Raw genomic sequence first — 15,093 nt, 5'->3', positions numbered from 1 at the left:
GGGAAATCTTTCCCGGAAGCCCCCAGAGACATCCTCTCAGGAGCCACTTCTTTATCCAGAACTGAGTCACAGGCGCACCTCTGAACCTGTCACTGCAGAGGGAAGCAGAATTCCCTGTCGCTCCAATTGCGCCAGAGTTCTCACCCGATAGAGTCTGGGTCTTCCTGGTAGCAAGGTGGAGGGGGAAAGCCTGTGGGCTAGACAGCCATCAGTGTCTGCCAAAATGTCTACCCTAGAGTGAAAAGTTTGTTTCCAAAGGTAGTGGTCCCCTTTGTACCCGTCCCAACTGAACAACAAAGCCAGGTCCTTTGTGGCGGGAGATCCTTTTAGGGGCAGGCTCAGAGGCCCATCCATGTTAGTGCCGCTGTCTGAGCCTCATGTACACACTTGAGGAGACTACTGGAGGGAAGATGGAATCACTGACGTCTCCCTGATCAGTCCAAGATCAGTAAAACACTCTGAAAGAAAAAAGACATTTGTGATTTTTTTCTGTTTAGAAAGGACATGCTCAAATTATTTTTGTTAACTAGACCTGAAGTGCTGGAATTCATATTGCTTACTTCGAAGTTCAAGGAAGCACTCACCTGCGTCAGGTGGAATGATAAAGGCCAATAGCTATTTTATTTGGAATTCCTACTACTAGCGAAGACGGGCTTTTAAACAGTCTCCTTCTCCAGATTATGGGCTTTGACATACGTATCGAAATTATAACTGCTTTCAAATGATTTTGAGAAAAACAGGTTCATAACAGCACCCTGACTGGACCAACTTACATCTACCCTGAATCAAATCTTGTCCCCAGTGTCTGAGCCAAATATCTGTCAGATGTGACCCTGACATCTACCCCATGTAAGAGATAAAAATAACTGTCCAATTGCTTGTGGCAGCATTTGAGAGAGAGCTGAGAGCTGGACTGTGGGAATGATGGAAAGGTAAAGTGGTGCCAGTGTACTCTGTCTTGGCGGCCGTGCCTCTGCGCAATCTGTCTCTCCAGCACGATGACGTTTAAGAACTGAAATCCTCTTTCTTTCTAAAGAAGAGCCTCCTCCTCCTCCTATGAAAACTGCTAAATCTCAATTTTAAACACTGGTAAATACAGGAATATTTCCTTGCTTTTTACCATTGGAATCATTGGTAAAATCACCTTAGGTAGATCCCCTAAGTGTTAGTATAAAACTTGAAATAAACACTAAGAGACAAATGAAACTGTTGTTAGTTTCTGCAACTGGAAGATTAATGAGAAAAGAAAATAAATGCCACTGAAATTTCAGTACAGGTGGCAGATTTGATTTACACTAGACTTTATAAGAATGCATCTTATTTCATAAAGAAAAATGCTTTTATAATTTTGGCCAACTGCCTCTGACACAGAGTAAATCATAGATGTATGTCGCTGTTGAGTATAGAAATTACTATTACTAAACAAAAGTTTTAAATAAATGATACTGAATTGTTATAATATTCTATTGTGCCCTTAAAATTTGACTTGGGCCCTTAAAATGTGAAGACCATTTTCTTTTCTAAACTTTTGGCTTCTTTAAGATAAAATTAACTGGAGAAAAACTACTAAAGAGATCTCTCTCCACTTTGCAAAAAGTGAATGATGGCCTCTATAACCCTCTGTGAACCTTTCCTTACCCTCTCTGACAGCCCTATTCCCAGGCCCTGTCAGTAGAGACCTGTGGCAAGGGCACAGGCGACAGATACATCTCAGACAGGTCGTCTGAGCATGTTCGGGCTGCCCAACAGCAGAGGACACAAGTGGCTTTCCAGCCCTGGTTGGCCTGCCAGCCTGTCCCATGTTCAGGCACCTTTACTGGTTAATTTATGATGTACAATCTAACCGGTCTTAGCTGGCTAAGGAGTGCAATTATTTCTAAAAGTATAGAGAAGCAATTTAAATAAGAAAAGATACACATTTCCATTCAGGTATACCAAAAGCCACATGGGAACAAGAATGGATGGAAAAAGAATGGGTAAAGAAACAGGCATGTTGGCAAGAGAAAGGAATAGAATTCCTTGACAGATAATTAGCAAAAATTAATTTCAAAACAAAGCTCACCCAGTAGGGCCTTTAAATTGATTTGTTTTTCTGTTATTCTTAAGAAATTTTAGAGTACTTGTTTTAAATTTTTGTTCATTCTGTACAAACTTATTGAGCACCTACTGTGTTTAGAAAGTATTTTTGCCTTAGTTTTTAATTTATTATGCAAATAACAGGGCAATAGTAATAGAAAGCAAGTTACAGCATTTCCCAGGGGTCATCTTTCCCTCACCTTTGAGCCCTTCTATTCCTAGCAGAAACAGATATAAACTATAAAAAGCAAAAGCTAAAAAGAAATAGCCTGGCTCAAAAGCAGCAAGGTGGACACCACCTCCCTAGATCAGAAACAGCAGAACTGCGGAGCAGCCGGGAAACCTGCAGCCTGCCGCGCCTTGGGTAGCTAAATGGTTAGACCCCCTGGAGTAAGGGGAGCCCAGGTGCCCAATGGAAAGGACATCAAGAGCTGAGACTTTGAGACAGATGTGGGCCTAGATGGGAGAGGACACAGCTGCAGTGCAAAATAAAGGATGGAGCCACCACCCTGTGACTCAGTGGCTCTCTCTGCAGTAGTGTCCTATCACCTTGGAGCAGGAGCCCTAGGCTGTCGTGTAAGGCCTGGTTCTGGAGAGCCTGGTGAACGCTTCACCAGCTGGAACATGAATTTACTTCAGATGAAGTGAATTTTATAGCATGGCCTGACAGAATACTCAAGTATGTTCAGGATGTTCAAAAAGTAAGTCAAGGAATAACTTCTATTTTAAAAGAAAATATGGAAACAAAGGCATACGCAGTGGAAACAGGTAGACATGTAAAGAACAGGTAGAAATGAAAAATACCAAATAAAAAATATACTAGAGATGGGATAACTCTAGCCCGGATACAGTTTAAAAGAAAATTAGGAAGTAGACTGAAAAATTTACCTATAATGCATCAGAAAGACACCGATCTAAACACCAAAGTGCAGATGGGAGACACAGAGTATAAACGCAGAGACCTAAGTGCTGCATGAAGTTGTAACGCGCCTCAGCACATGTGTTCTGTGCATCTCGGTCACTGCCTGTCGCTGGCAGAATTACCAGTTTAATGTTTTTGTTGACTTATGCTCTACTCAGTTCCTGCGGGGTTCTGGGCATTCTGGACACATATCCGAGAACAAGTCAGGTAAGGGTCTTGCTCTCATGGATCTTTGGTTCTAGCCTGGTCATCACCGTATCTCTGGCACCCACGGTGTTATCTGGCTCACATGAGGCAGTCAGTGTTTTTTTGTTGCCTGAATGAATAAATGAGTGCAGTAATTCATGGGCTTGGTTATCTGCTCTGTTTGGGCAGCTTTGCAGTGGGGAGAGAGACTGAGAGGAGCTGAGAGGGGTTCTCCCTCCCCAGAGTGCACCTGCTCTTCTCAGGAAACACTGGTGTGACTCACCGCCACCAAACTGGAGTCCGCCCGAGCTATGTCTTCTTTATTATTTCTATTTTACAAACTGCTCAAGAAGATTCAGAATGAGACCAGCAATATAAACAATATCAATGTGTTAATTTTTTTCCCCCCACTTTTCAGGCTGGAGTAAAAGGGACATTGGGAAGATTAGTTGGAATTTTTGCGGTAAGTCTATTAAAATCTTTGGCGCATTTGGTATCATATTAGTAACCACATATATCTTTGTTTTAGCCCATTCAAGCTGTAGTAACAAAATACTACAAACTGGTGACTTATAAACAGTAAAAATTGTTTTCTCACAGTTCTGGAGGCTAGGAAGTCCCAGATCAAGGTGCCAGCAGATTCGGTCTCTGGTTGAGGACCCGCTTCCTGGTTCATAGATGGCTGTTTCTCTGTAGATTACACTCTAGGTCTCTGTTGTAAGGGCACTAATCCCATTCGTGGGGGTCAGCCCTCGTAACCTAATCACCTCCCAAAGGCCCCCCTCGTAATACCATCACATTGGGGATTAAGATTTCAGCAGATGGATTTGGGGGGAACATAAATGTTCAGTCCACTGCAGTCTTAATCTAGGAAAGATGCCATCTTTGTTTCACCAAGTTTTCAAAACAAAGCAGCACCAGCTTGCTTTCTTTGTAAATCCCATAGTCTCCAAACAGCTACAATATAATTTGTAAGTATTATTTATCCCATCCCTGCCTCTCTTCCTTTCCTCCTAAGATGTGAGGAGGGATAGATAAGTGTGGAGAAGACAGAGGAAAAATAAAAATAGCCATGGCAGAGGAGAGAGAGAAACAAGGAAATGGGCTGGGGTAGAGATTTGGGGGAATTCCGGTGGAAAGAAGTGAGAAATCAGGGAATAAAGACGAGCGAGTCCAGTGGGAAGGGAGCTGTGTGAGATCACCAGTTGCTTGCACTGATGATACCCGTCCATGGTCCCTTCTCCTTCTGGTGGCCCAGCTAGTTAAATTGACTTGGTGGCTTGTTCTTAAAAGGTCACGAACTTCCTTCTCACAGCATTCCTGTGAAGTTGCACTTAGGAGAAGGAGAAGGAGAAAAAGAGAGTAAAGCCTTGGCCTTAGAAATCCAGCCAAAGAACATAACCTCAAATGCAAGTGTGGCATGTCTTAAATAGGCCATCTGGTACTAGTTCATGTTTGATTGTGGGACAGTAAAAAGTAAAACGAATTCTGCTCTCTAAGCTCTCTGGACATACGTATAAGGGTGTGCTACATTTAAGTAATCTCAGCTCTTTAAGGAAAAACTTCCTCTGTCCTTCCCCCTTTGCCCTCAGAACCAGGAGCGGAAGCACCGAACGTATGTGTATGTGCTCATTGTCACGGAAGTGCTGGAAGACTGGGAAGACTCAGTCAACATTGGTAAGTCTCCCAAATGCTGCCCGTCACCGGCTTTGCCACACCACACGTCACTCCTCAGAACCAGAAACGAGCCTAATAAGGAAACAAAATAATAGAAAGATAATGTTTAATAAAATGGGCATGTCCATTTTTGAACTTGTGGAAGTTAGTAATTTGAAATGTTTAAAAGGAAGCTAAAGTTGGTACATGGTCAACCAATAGAAACAGGGCCCATAAAAATAAGAAATGTTTTTAAAATCAGATTGGATCCTCCTCAGCAGATACTGATCAGGGCCTCCCCACGGCCAGGCCCGCCGCCGGCCACGGAGACCCAGGTGAGAGCAGGACCTTCGTGGTTCCTTATGATGCTTATTATTACTGTCGGAGAGAACTGTTGATTTGGTGGTTGAGCCACTCTCCAGTCATTCAGTAGATGCAAAGTAGTGGCAGAAGTTTCCAGTTTTATTCACATTACCCTTCAGGGGCACCTGGCTTTCTCCTAAGGAGCCATTTTTTTAAATCTCGCAGCTCATTGTTGGGTGTATGTCTTTTGAACTGAAAACTGAAGTGACTTCATGGTTACTTCATGGATTAATCTTTAACCTCTGAAGGAAACTACATTCTAGAAAAGTATAAATTAATTAGTTTCTGTTATCAATTGGCAAAGGGGTAAAATTCACTTGCCAAAACCTTTCCCTTTATTATGAGTGTGTGCTTTGCCACCAGGCCCCTCGCACTGCTCATCTGGGCATTTCCTGGCCCTTCAGCTTTTAATGGCTTTGTATCTGGTCAGAATGTAATATGCTTAAGCAACTAAATTCAGTGGCGATTGTTAAAAATAGACTCCTCGACAGCTGATGCTGGGGCCTGAAGAGGAAGCAGAGGTGAGTGTGGTGTGGTCCTGTCCTCTGCTGGGTGGGAATCGTACACTTGTGATAGGAATTTTTAAGGTACCATTGCTCTATTAATATCCAAAAAGCCTTTCACTTAGTACTCCCACTTCTGAGAATTGACCCTAATGAAGTCATCTAAAACATGGGGAATAAGCCTACGAGCCTTCCTTCAGATGAGCCTTTTTCAGATGAAAAATTAGGTCTTAAATGTACAACTCAGTGAATGGTAAGTGTTTTAAGGTACATTCATCTGATGGAATGTTATACAGCTATTAAACACATACTTTGAAAACTATATACCATGGAAAACTGCTCATGAAACATTGTTGGTAGATGAGAAAACCAGGGTATAGAATTATACAGAGGTGCCAAAAAAATGTATACACATTTTAAGAAAGGAAAAAAACTGTATTAAAATTGTAATACTCAATATATACTGATAACAAAAGATGAGTACAAGGCACGCTTGACGTCTGCAATGACAAGAGGTGCTCAGAGTGGTTCCCATCAGCGTCCAGACACTTCTGATTAAGGTGAACAACTGCTTGACCAACGTTCACCAGTGTGTGTACATTTGTATCACACACATGCCGTTTCAATTTCTTCACACAGTACCATGCATCTCAAACTCATCATGAATGCGTACGGTTGTTAGGCGTGTTGGAGGTTCTGTTGCATACTCACGCCTCCATTGTCGTCGTACTTCCACAACTTGCTCGAATTTCAAATACCACTTCAAAATGGTCTCACGCTTCTCGAACAACAGCCGTACTTCTGCCATTTTCTTTGACTGTCCTGCGTGGTGTTAGCATTCATTTGATTAACTCCATCTTTTTTTTTTTTTTTTTTAAGATTTTATTGGGGAAAGGGAACAGGACTTTATTGGGGAACAGTGTGTACTTCTAGGACTGTTTTCCAAGTCAAGTTGTCCTTTCAGTCTTAGTTGTGGAGGGCGCAGCTCAGCTCCAGGTCCAGTTGCCGTTGCTAGTTACAAGGGGCGCAGCCTACTATCCCTTGTGGGAGTCGAACCAGCAGCCTTGTGGTTGAGAGGACGCACTCCAACCAACTGAGCCATCCGGGAGCTCAGCGGCAGCTCAGCTCAAGGTGCCATGTTCAATCTTAGTTGCAGGGGGCAGAGCCCACCATCCCTTGCGGGACTCGAGGAATTGAACTGGCAACCTTGTGGTTGAGAGCCCACTGGCCCATGTGGGAATCGAACCGGCAGCCTCGGCAGCCTTCGGAGTTAGGAGCACAGAGTTCCAACCGCCTGAGTCACTGGGCCGGCCCTGATTAATTCCATCTTCTCAGCGAACATACTACACTTTGCTACTGTAATTCATTTTAACTTTGAAAAGTAATACATAGATAACATCTCTTAAAATGTATATACATTTTAAGGTATATACACTAGTTAGAGCTACATTAAAATAGGAATTTGAAATGAGAACAAAAATGTGATACTAGTTTTCACCTAAAGAATTTGCGGTGTCCAAGAAAAGGTAACAGTGATGGCAGGAGTGTGATGAGACCAACATGCTGACACACAAGCAGGATTGGGGATTGGTATGGCCTTCGTGGAAAACAGTTTGGCCCTATAGATTATGAACCCTTTAGAGTTCAGATGTGATATTCTTATAATCTCAATTCTAGGGATCTTTCCCTGGGAGGTTAAAAAAATAAATATATATTTTTTTAATTATAGCATAATTTATAATAACTAAAATTGCAGGATAATGGTGTTCAATGATAGAGAAATTGTTAAATGCATGACAGTACATCCATGCTAGATGTTATGATGTAATGCATAGCCATTAAATGTTCTATTTTTTATAACAGAAGAATGCTTAAGAAATAGTGTGAAGTAAAAAAGAAACAATAACAATAAAAAGCAAATTCTTATAGCACATACTATGTGCCAGGTATTCAAGTACTTTACATATTAATCTCACAACACTCAACATAATAAAGGCCATATATAACAAACCCACAGCTAACATCATACTCAACGGGGAAAAGCTAAAATCATTCCTCTTAAGATGAGGGACAAGACATGGTTGCCCACTTTCACCCCTGTTATTTAACATAGTGCTGGAAGTCCTAGCCACAGCTGTCAGACAAGGAAAAGAAATAAAAGGCATCCAAATGGGAAAGGAAGAAGTAAAACTGTCCTTATTTGCAGATGACATAATACTATACATAGAGAACCCGAAAGATTCCACCAGAAAACTGTTAGAACTGATAATTTAGTGAAAGTAGCAGGATACAAAATTAATATCCAGAAATCAGTTGCATTTTTATTTTTTAAAACAGATTTTTATTAAAATACAGCTAACATACAATATTACATTAGCTTCAGATATACCTCATAGTTATTCGTCATTACCCACCTGGCACTAAAGAGTTATTACCACCTTAATGATTATATTTGCAATGCTAAAGAAGTGATCACTATAAGTCCAGCAACCATCTGACACTGTGCCACGCTATCACAGTATTATGACTGTATCTGTGCTGTATATTACGTCTCCAAGACTTGTTTTATATCTGGAACTTTGAATCTCTTATTCTTACTTATCTTCCCCCCCTTTTTAATTTTTCAATTAGAGTAGACAGTCAATATATTTTAGATTAGTTTCAAGTGTACAGCATAGTGGTTAGACATTTATATAACTTAGGAATTAATCCCCCTGACTAGTACCCCCTGGCACTATACATAGTTATTACCATATTATTGCTTATATTCCCTATATTTTACATCCCCGTGACTATTTTGTAACTACCAGTCTGTATTTCTTAATCACTTCACCTTTTAACCCTGTCCCCAACCCCCCTCCCATCTATCAACCCGATAGATCTAGTACTTATCTGGCACCATAAACAGGTATTACAATATTACTGACTATAGTCCTTATGCTGTACTCTATATCCCCATGACTACTGTGTAACAACTAATTTGTACTTCTTATTCCCTTCACCTTTTCACCTACCCCTAACATCCCTCCCATCTGGCAACCATCAAAATGTTCTCCGTATCTATGAGTTTGTTTGTGTTTCGTTGGTTTGTTTATTTTGTTCTTTAGATTCCACTTATAAGTGAAATCATATGACATTGTGTCTTTCGCTACACTCAGCCCAATGCCATCCATGTTGTCGCAGATGGCAAGATTTCGTTCTTTTTTACAGCTGAGTAATACTCCATTGTATATATGTGCTACCTCTTCTTCATCCATTCATCTAGGTTGCCTGCATGTCTTGGCTGTTGTAAACAATGCTGCAATAAACATATGGATGAGCACATCCCCTTAAAGTAGCATTTTGGGTTTCTTTGGATAAATACCCAGAAGTGGGATTACTGGGTCCTTGTTTGTCTCTTGTTATAGTCCTTGTTTTAAAGTCTATTATTTCTGGTATAAGTATCATTACCCCAGCTTTTTTGTTTGTTTCCATTTTCATGAAATATCTTTTCCGTCCCTTTACTTGCAGTCTGTGTGTGTCTTTTGATCTGAAGTGAGTCTCTTGTAAGCAGCATATGTAAGGGCCTTGTTTTCTTATCCATTCAGCTCCCCTGTCTTTTGATTGGAGCATTATACCCATTTCCATTGAAAGTAATTGTTGATAGGTATATAGTTGTTCCCATTTTATTATACATATTTTTTATTTTCCATCTTGCAGTCCCTTTAAGATTCTTTATAATACTTGTTTGGTGTTGATGAACTCCTTTAGCTTTATCTTGTCTGGGAAGCTTGTTACCTGTCCTTCGATTTTAAATTATAGCCTTGCTGGATAGAGTAGTGTTGGTTGTAGGTCCTTGCTTTCCATCATGTTGAATATTTTGTGCCAATCCCTTCTGGCCTGCAAAGTTTCTGTTGAGAAATCAGCTGATAGTCTTATGGGAGCTCCCTTATAAGTAAGTAACTGCTTTTTTCGTGCTGCTTTTAAAATTCTTTCTTTGCCTTTAATCTTTGGCGTCTTAATTATGATGTGTCTTAATGTTGGCTTGTTTGGGTTCATCTTGTTTGGGACACTCTGTGCTCCCTAGGCTTGTATGTCTATTTATTTTACCAGGTTAGGGAAGTTTTCTGCCATTATTTCTTCAAATAGGTTTTCAATTCCTTATTCTCTCTCTTCTTCTGTTACCCCTATAATGTAAATGTTGGCATGCTTGAGGTTGTCCCAGACGCCCCTTAAACATGCCTCAATTTTTGAGGTTCTTTTTGCTGTTCAGACTGGGTGTTTTCTGCTACTTTATCTTCTAAATCTCTGATTTTTTATAGGTTTTTTTTTTAATTAAAGTTTATTGGGGTGACATTTGTTAGTAAAGTTATAATTATTTCAAGTGTACAATTCTGTAATACATCATCGATGTATATCATGTTGTGTGTTCACCACCCAGAGTCAGTTCTCCTTCCATCACCGTATATTTGATCCCCCTTACCCTCATCTACCACCCCCCTCCCCCCTTACCCTCTGGTAACCACTAAACTATTGTCTGTGTCTATGAGTTTTTGTTTCTTCATTTGTGTCTTGTTCTTTTTTTTATTTTTTTATTTTTATTGGGGAACAGTATGTTTTTCCAGGACTCATCAGCTCCAAGTCAGGTCATTCTTTCTTTCAATCTTGTTTTGGAGGGCACAGCTTACTGGTCCATGTGGGAATCGAACCGGCGACCAGTGTGTTTGGAGCACTGTGGCACTGCGCTCTAACCAACTGAGCCAACCTGCCCCCCCACCGGCAGCTCAGCTCCAAGTCAAGCCATTGTTTTTAACTCTAGTTGTGGAGGGTGCAGCTCACTGGCCCATGTGGGAATTGAACTGGCGACCTGGGTGTTATGAGCACTGCACTCTAATCAACTGAGACAACTGGCCGCCCAGTGTTTTGTTCTTTTGCGTATTTTTCAGTTTTATATACCACATATCAGGGAAATCATATGGTTCTCTACTGTTTCTGTCTGACTTATTTCGCTTAGTATTATGATCTCAAGATCCATCCGTGTTGTCACAAAAGGTACTATTTCATCTTTGGCCGATAAATCACTGATTTGAGCCTCTGCTTCCTCTAATCTGTTGATTGCCTGTAATGTATTGTTCATTTCAGTTATTGTACTCTTTATTTCTGATTGGTTCTTAATTATGTTTTCTATCTCCATTTTTATGCTTCCTAGCTCTTTGTTGAAGTTCTCCCTGCGGTCATTGAGCATCCTTATAACCAGTGTTTGGAACTCTGTGCCTGGCAGATTACTTGTCTCCATTTTGTTTAGTTCTTTTTCTGGAGCTTTGTTCTGTTCTTTTATTTGGGGCATGTTTCTTTGTCTCCCCACTTTGACTGCCTCCCAGTGTTTGTTTTTATGTATTAGGTAGGGCTGCTGTGTCTCCCGTTCTTAGTAGAGTGGCCTTATGTAGTAGCTGTCTTGGGTGGCCCAGTGGCGCAATCTTCCTGGTCACTTGAGCCACATACTCCAGGTGTGTCCCTTGTGTGGGTGTGTGTGCCCTGCTCTTGTAGTTGAGCCTTGGTTGCTATTTGCACATCAATGTGAGGGCCTGACGCTTGGGCTCACTGGTTGTGAGGACTGGCTGTGACTACAGAGCAGGATCTGCCTCAGCAGGACTCAGGTGCCTGCCCGATCTGCCCCTTGAATGTGGTGTTCTTGGAGACAGCTCCAGATCATTTAGAAGCTGACTGCTGCAGGGCACCAGGCCCAGGGCCACCTGGGAGGGGACCTACTCCAGGTCAAGTTCAGCTGCATCCAGTGCCCGACCGGGGGCCACCCTGCAGGAGCCACAAAGAAATCCACAGGTGGCTGCCACCTGTGCTGTGCTTGGAAGTGGCTTGAGAGGCCAAGCCGCAAATAGAGGCTGGCTGCCACTAGTGCCAGGCTTAGGGCTGCTCAGCCAGAGGTAGAAGACCCCTCAAGCCAGATGCTGCTTGTCTGGGTTCTGTGAACCTCTGCAAGATCCTAGGAAAGCCTGCATCATGAGCCAAGGCAGGCAGTTTGTACAAAAAAGCCACTGGAAGTGGCTTGGGTATACTCAAAAGTTGGATGGGGTGGTGTCTCCAATCACTAGGGCGTGGTGAATGAATGATGTCAGTCAGCTTGATGGAGATTCAGACATGGCAGCGGCTTGCATCTGCACGCCGGGAAGATGAAGGGCTCAACAAAGAAACACTGGCCACCGCCAGCTCCTCCATCCAGGAGAAAGCTGCCCCTCCAGCCACCATCCTGAAGCCAGACAACTCCGTTCCCCCCACCCATGTCCCTGCTGCCTCTCCAGCTGCTGCCCCAGCTCTGGGGCTCAGAGCCAGTGATTGCATCAGTGCATAAGTCCATGCGAAGTCCCTTTAAGAGGAGCGCCTAGGACTCCAGCTGCCTTCCATCTCACTCAGTCACAATCTCTGCTGGTTTTCACATCCAGAAGTTGTGGGGACTTCTCTTCCCAGTACTGTAACTCTGGGCTGGGGAGGGGATGGGACCCCTCGCTCCTCCCTAGGGACCTCTGCAGCCAAGATATCCCTCCCAATTTTAAATGGTCACACACAGGTGTGAACCCATCCCGTTCTGCGTCTCTGCCCTTCCTACCAGTCTCAAGGTGGCTGCTTCTGCATGTCCTTAGTTGTAGTGTCCCAGTTCAGCAATATTTTAGGCAATTCTCAATGATGGTTGTTTTGTAATTTAGTTATAATTTTGATGTGGTCGTGGAAGAAGGTAAGCACAGCTTTTACCTACTGTGCTATCTTGCCTGGAACCCTGGTTGTGTTTTTATACACCAATAATGAACTATCAGAAAGGGAAATTAAGAAAAACCCATTTACAGTTGTATCAAAAAAAGAATAATAAAATACTTAGGAATAAATTTAACCAAGGAAGTAAAAGACCTGTATTCAGAAAATTATAAGACATTGAAGAGAGAAATTAAAGAAGATACAAATAAATGGAAACATATACCATGCTCATGGATAGGAAGAAATATAGTTAAAATGTCCATACTACCCAAAGCAATCTATAGATTCAATGCAATCCCTTTCAAAATACAAATGACATTTTTCACAGAACTAGAACAAATAATCCTGAAATTTATATGGTACCATAGAAGACCCCAAATATAGACACAGAAATCCTGAGAAAGAACAAGGCTGGAGGTATCATGCTACCTGATATCAAATTATACTACAAGCCCATAGTAATCAAAACAGCATGGTACTGGCATACAGACGCATAAATCAATGGAACAGAATAGAGAGTCCAGGAATAAATCTATGCCTATATGGTCATTTAATCTATAACAAAGGAAGCATGAATAAACATTGAGGTAAAGATAGTCTGTTCAATAAATGGTGCTGGGAAAACTACAGATACATGCAAAAAAATGAAACTGAACTACCTTCTTATGCCATAGATACAAGAATAAACTCAAAGTGAATTAGACTTGAATGTAAGACCCGAAACCATAAAACTCCTAGAAGAAAATATAGGGAGTAAACAGCCAGACATTATCCCTAATAATATTTTTACTGGTGTATCTCCTTGAGCAAGGGAAACAAAAGCATGAATGAACAAATGGGACTACATCAAACTGAAAAGTTTTTGCACAGCAAAGGAAACCATCAACAAAGCAAAATGACATCCTACTGAAGGGGAGAAGACATTTGCCAATGATGCATCTGATAAGGGGTTAATATCCAAAATTTATAAAACTAACTCATACAACTGAACACAACAAAAACAAACAATCCAATTAAAAAATGGGCAGATGGAGTGGCCAGTTAGCTCAGTTGGTTAGAGCACGATGCTCTTAACAACAGGGTTGCCGGTTTGATCCCCACATGGGCTGCTGTGGGCTGCGCCCTCCACAGCTGGATTGAGGCAATTACTTGACTTGGAGCTGATGGGTCTTGGAAAAACACTTAAATAAAAGTTTTTAAAAAAAAATGGCGAGCCGGCCCGGTGGCTCAGGCGTTTAGAGCTCCGTGCTCCTAACTCCGAAGGCTGCCGGTTCGATTCCCACATGGGCCAGTGGGCTCTCAACCACAGGTTGCCAGTTCAGTTCCTTGAGTCCTGCAAGGGATGGTGGGCAGCGCCCCCTGCACTAAAATTGAACACGGCACCTTGAGCTGAGCTGCCGCTGAGCTCCCGGATCGCTCAGTTGGTTGGAGCATGTCCTCAGCCACAAAGTTGCCGGTTCAATTCCCGCAAGGAATGGTGGGCTGCGCCCCCTGCAACTAGCAACGGCAACTGGACCTGGAGCTGAGCTGCACCCTCCACGACTAAGACTGAAAGGACAACAACTTGAAGCTGAACGGCACCCTCCACAACTAAGATTGAAAGGACAACAACTTGACTTGGAAAAAAGTCCGGGAAGTACACACTGTTCCCCAATAAAATCCTGTTCCCCTTCCACCCCCCCGCAAAAAAAATGGGCAGAGGACCTGAACGGATATTTCTCCATACAGATGGCCAATAGACATATGAAAAGATACTCAACGTCACTAATGATCAGAGAAATGCAATGAGATATCATATCACCTTACTCCTTCCTGTCAGAATGGCTATCAATAATAAATCAACAAACAAAAAGTGTTTGCAAGGATGTAGATAAAAGGGAGTCCTTGTGCAGTGTTGGTGCAGCCACTGTGGAAAACAGTATCAAGGTTCCTCAAAAAATTAAAACTAGAACTACCATATGACCCAGCAATTCCCCTCCTGGGTATTTATCCAAAGAAATCCAAAACACTAATTCAAAAAAATATATGCACCCCTATGTTTACTGCAGCACTTTTCACAATAGCCAAGATATGGAAGCAACTGAAATGCCCATCAGTAGACGATTGGATAAAGAAGAGGTGGTACATTTATACATGGAGTATTACTCTGCCATAAAAAAGAAATCTTACCATTTGCAACAACATGAATGGACCTAGAGGGTATTATGCCAATTGAATAAGTCAGACTGAGAAACACAATACCATATGATCTACTTAAATGTGGAATCTAAAGAACAGAATAAACCAACAAGCAAAACAGAAATAGACTCACAGATACGGAAAACAAACTGATGGTTGCTAAATGGGAGGGAGATTGGGGGAATGGGTGAGAAAGGTGAAGGGATTAGGCAGTATAGATGGGTAGTCACAAAGTAGTCATGGGGATGTGAAATACAGTCTGGGGGATGTAGTCAGTAATGTAAAAACTGTGGTGTCTGATGGGTACTAGACTTATCGGGAATCACTTCCTAAATTATATAAATACCTAACGACTGTGCTGTACAACTTTACATTGTGGGATGTAAAGTACAGCATAGGGAGTATAGTCAATGGTATTATAATAACTATACAGTGTCAGATGGGTGGTAGACTTGGGGTTATCAG

The 15,093-nt window shown here is 41.9% G+C and overlaps 1 protein-coding gene across 1 annotated transcript in view; it reads left to right on the top strand.

The window, feature by feature from the left end:
• The window catches only part of NUDT3 (nudix hydrolase 3), a 111,369-nt gene that overhangs the window by 86,523 nt on the left and 9,753 nt on the right, over positions 1-15,093 (top strand). Inside the window, exons 3-4 of the mRNA XM_019738736.2 lie at positions 3,603-3,647; positions 4,777-4,861. Of these exons, the coding sequence (XP_019594295.1) occupies positions 3,603-3,647; positions 4,777-4,861 (130 nt within the window). The remainder of the gene's footprint in view (positions 1-3,602; positions 3,648-4,776; positions 4,862-15,093) is intronic.

Source organism: Rhinolophus sinicus, linkage group LG05 (assembly GCF_036562045.2).
Source record: "Rhinolophus sinicus isolate RSC01 linkage group LG05, ASM3656204v1, whole genome shotgun sequence".
In the NCBI taxonomy this organism is placed as follows: domain Eukaryota; kingdom Metazoa; phylum Chordata; class Mammalia; order Chiroptera; family Rhinolophidae; genus Rhinolophus; species Rhinolophus sinicus.
This window is presented reverse-complemented; position numbering and strand designations above follow the sequence as displayed.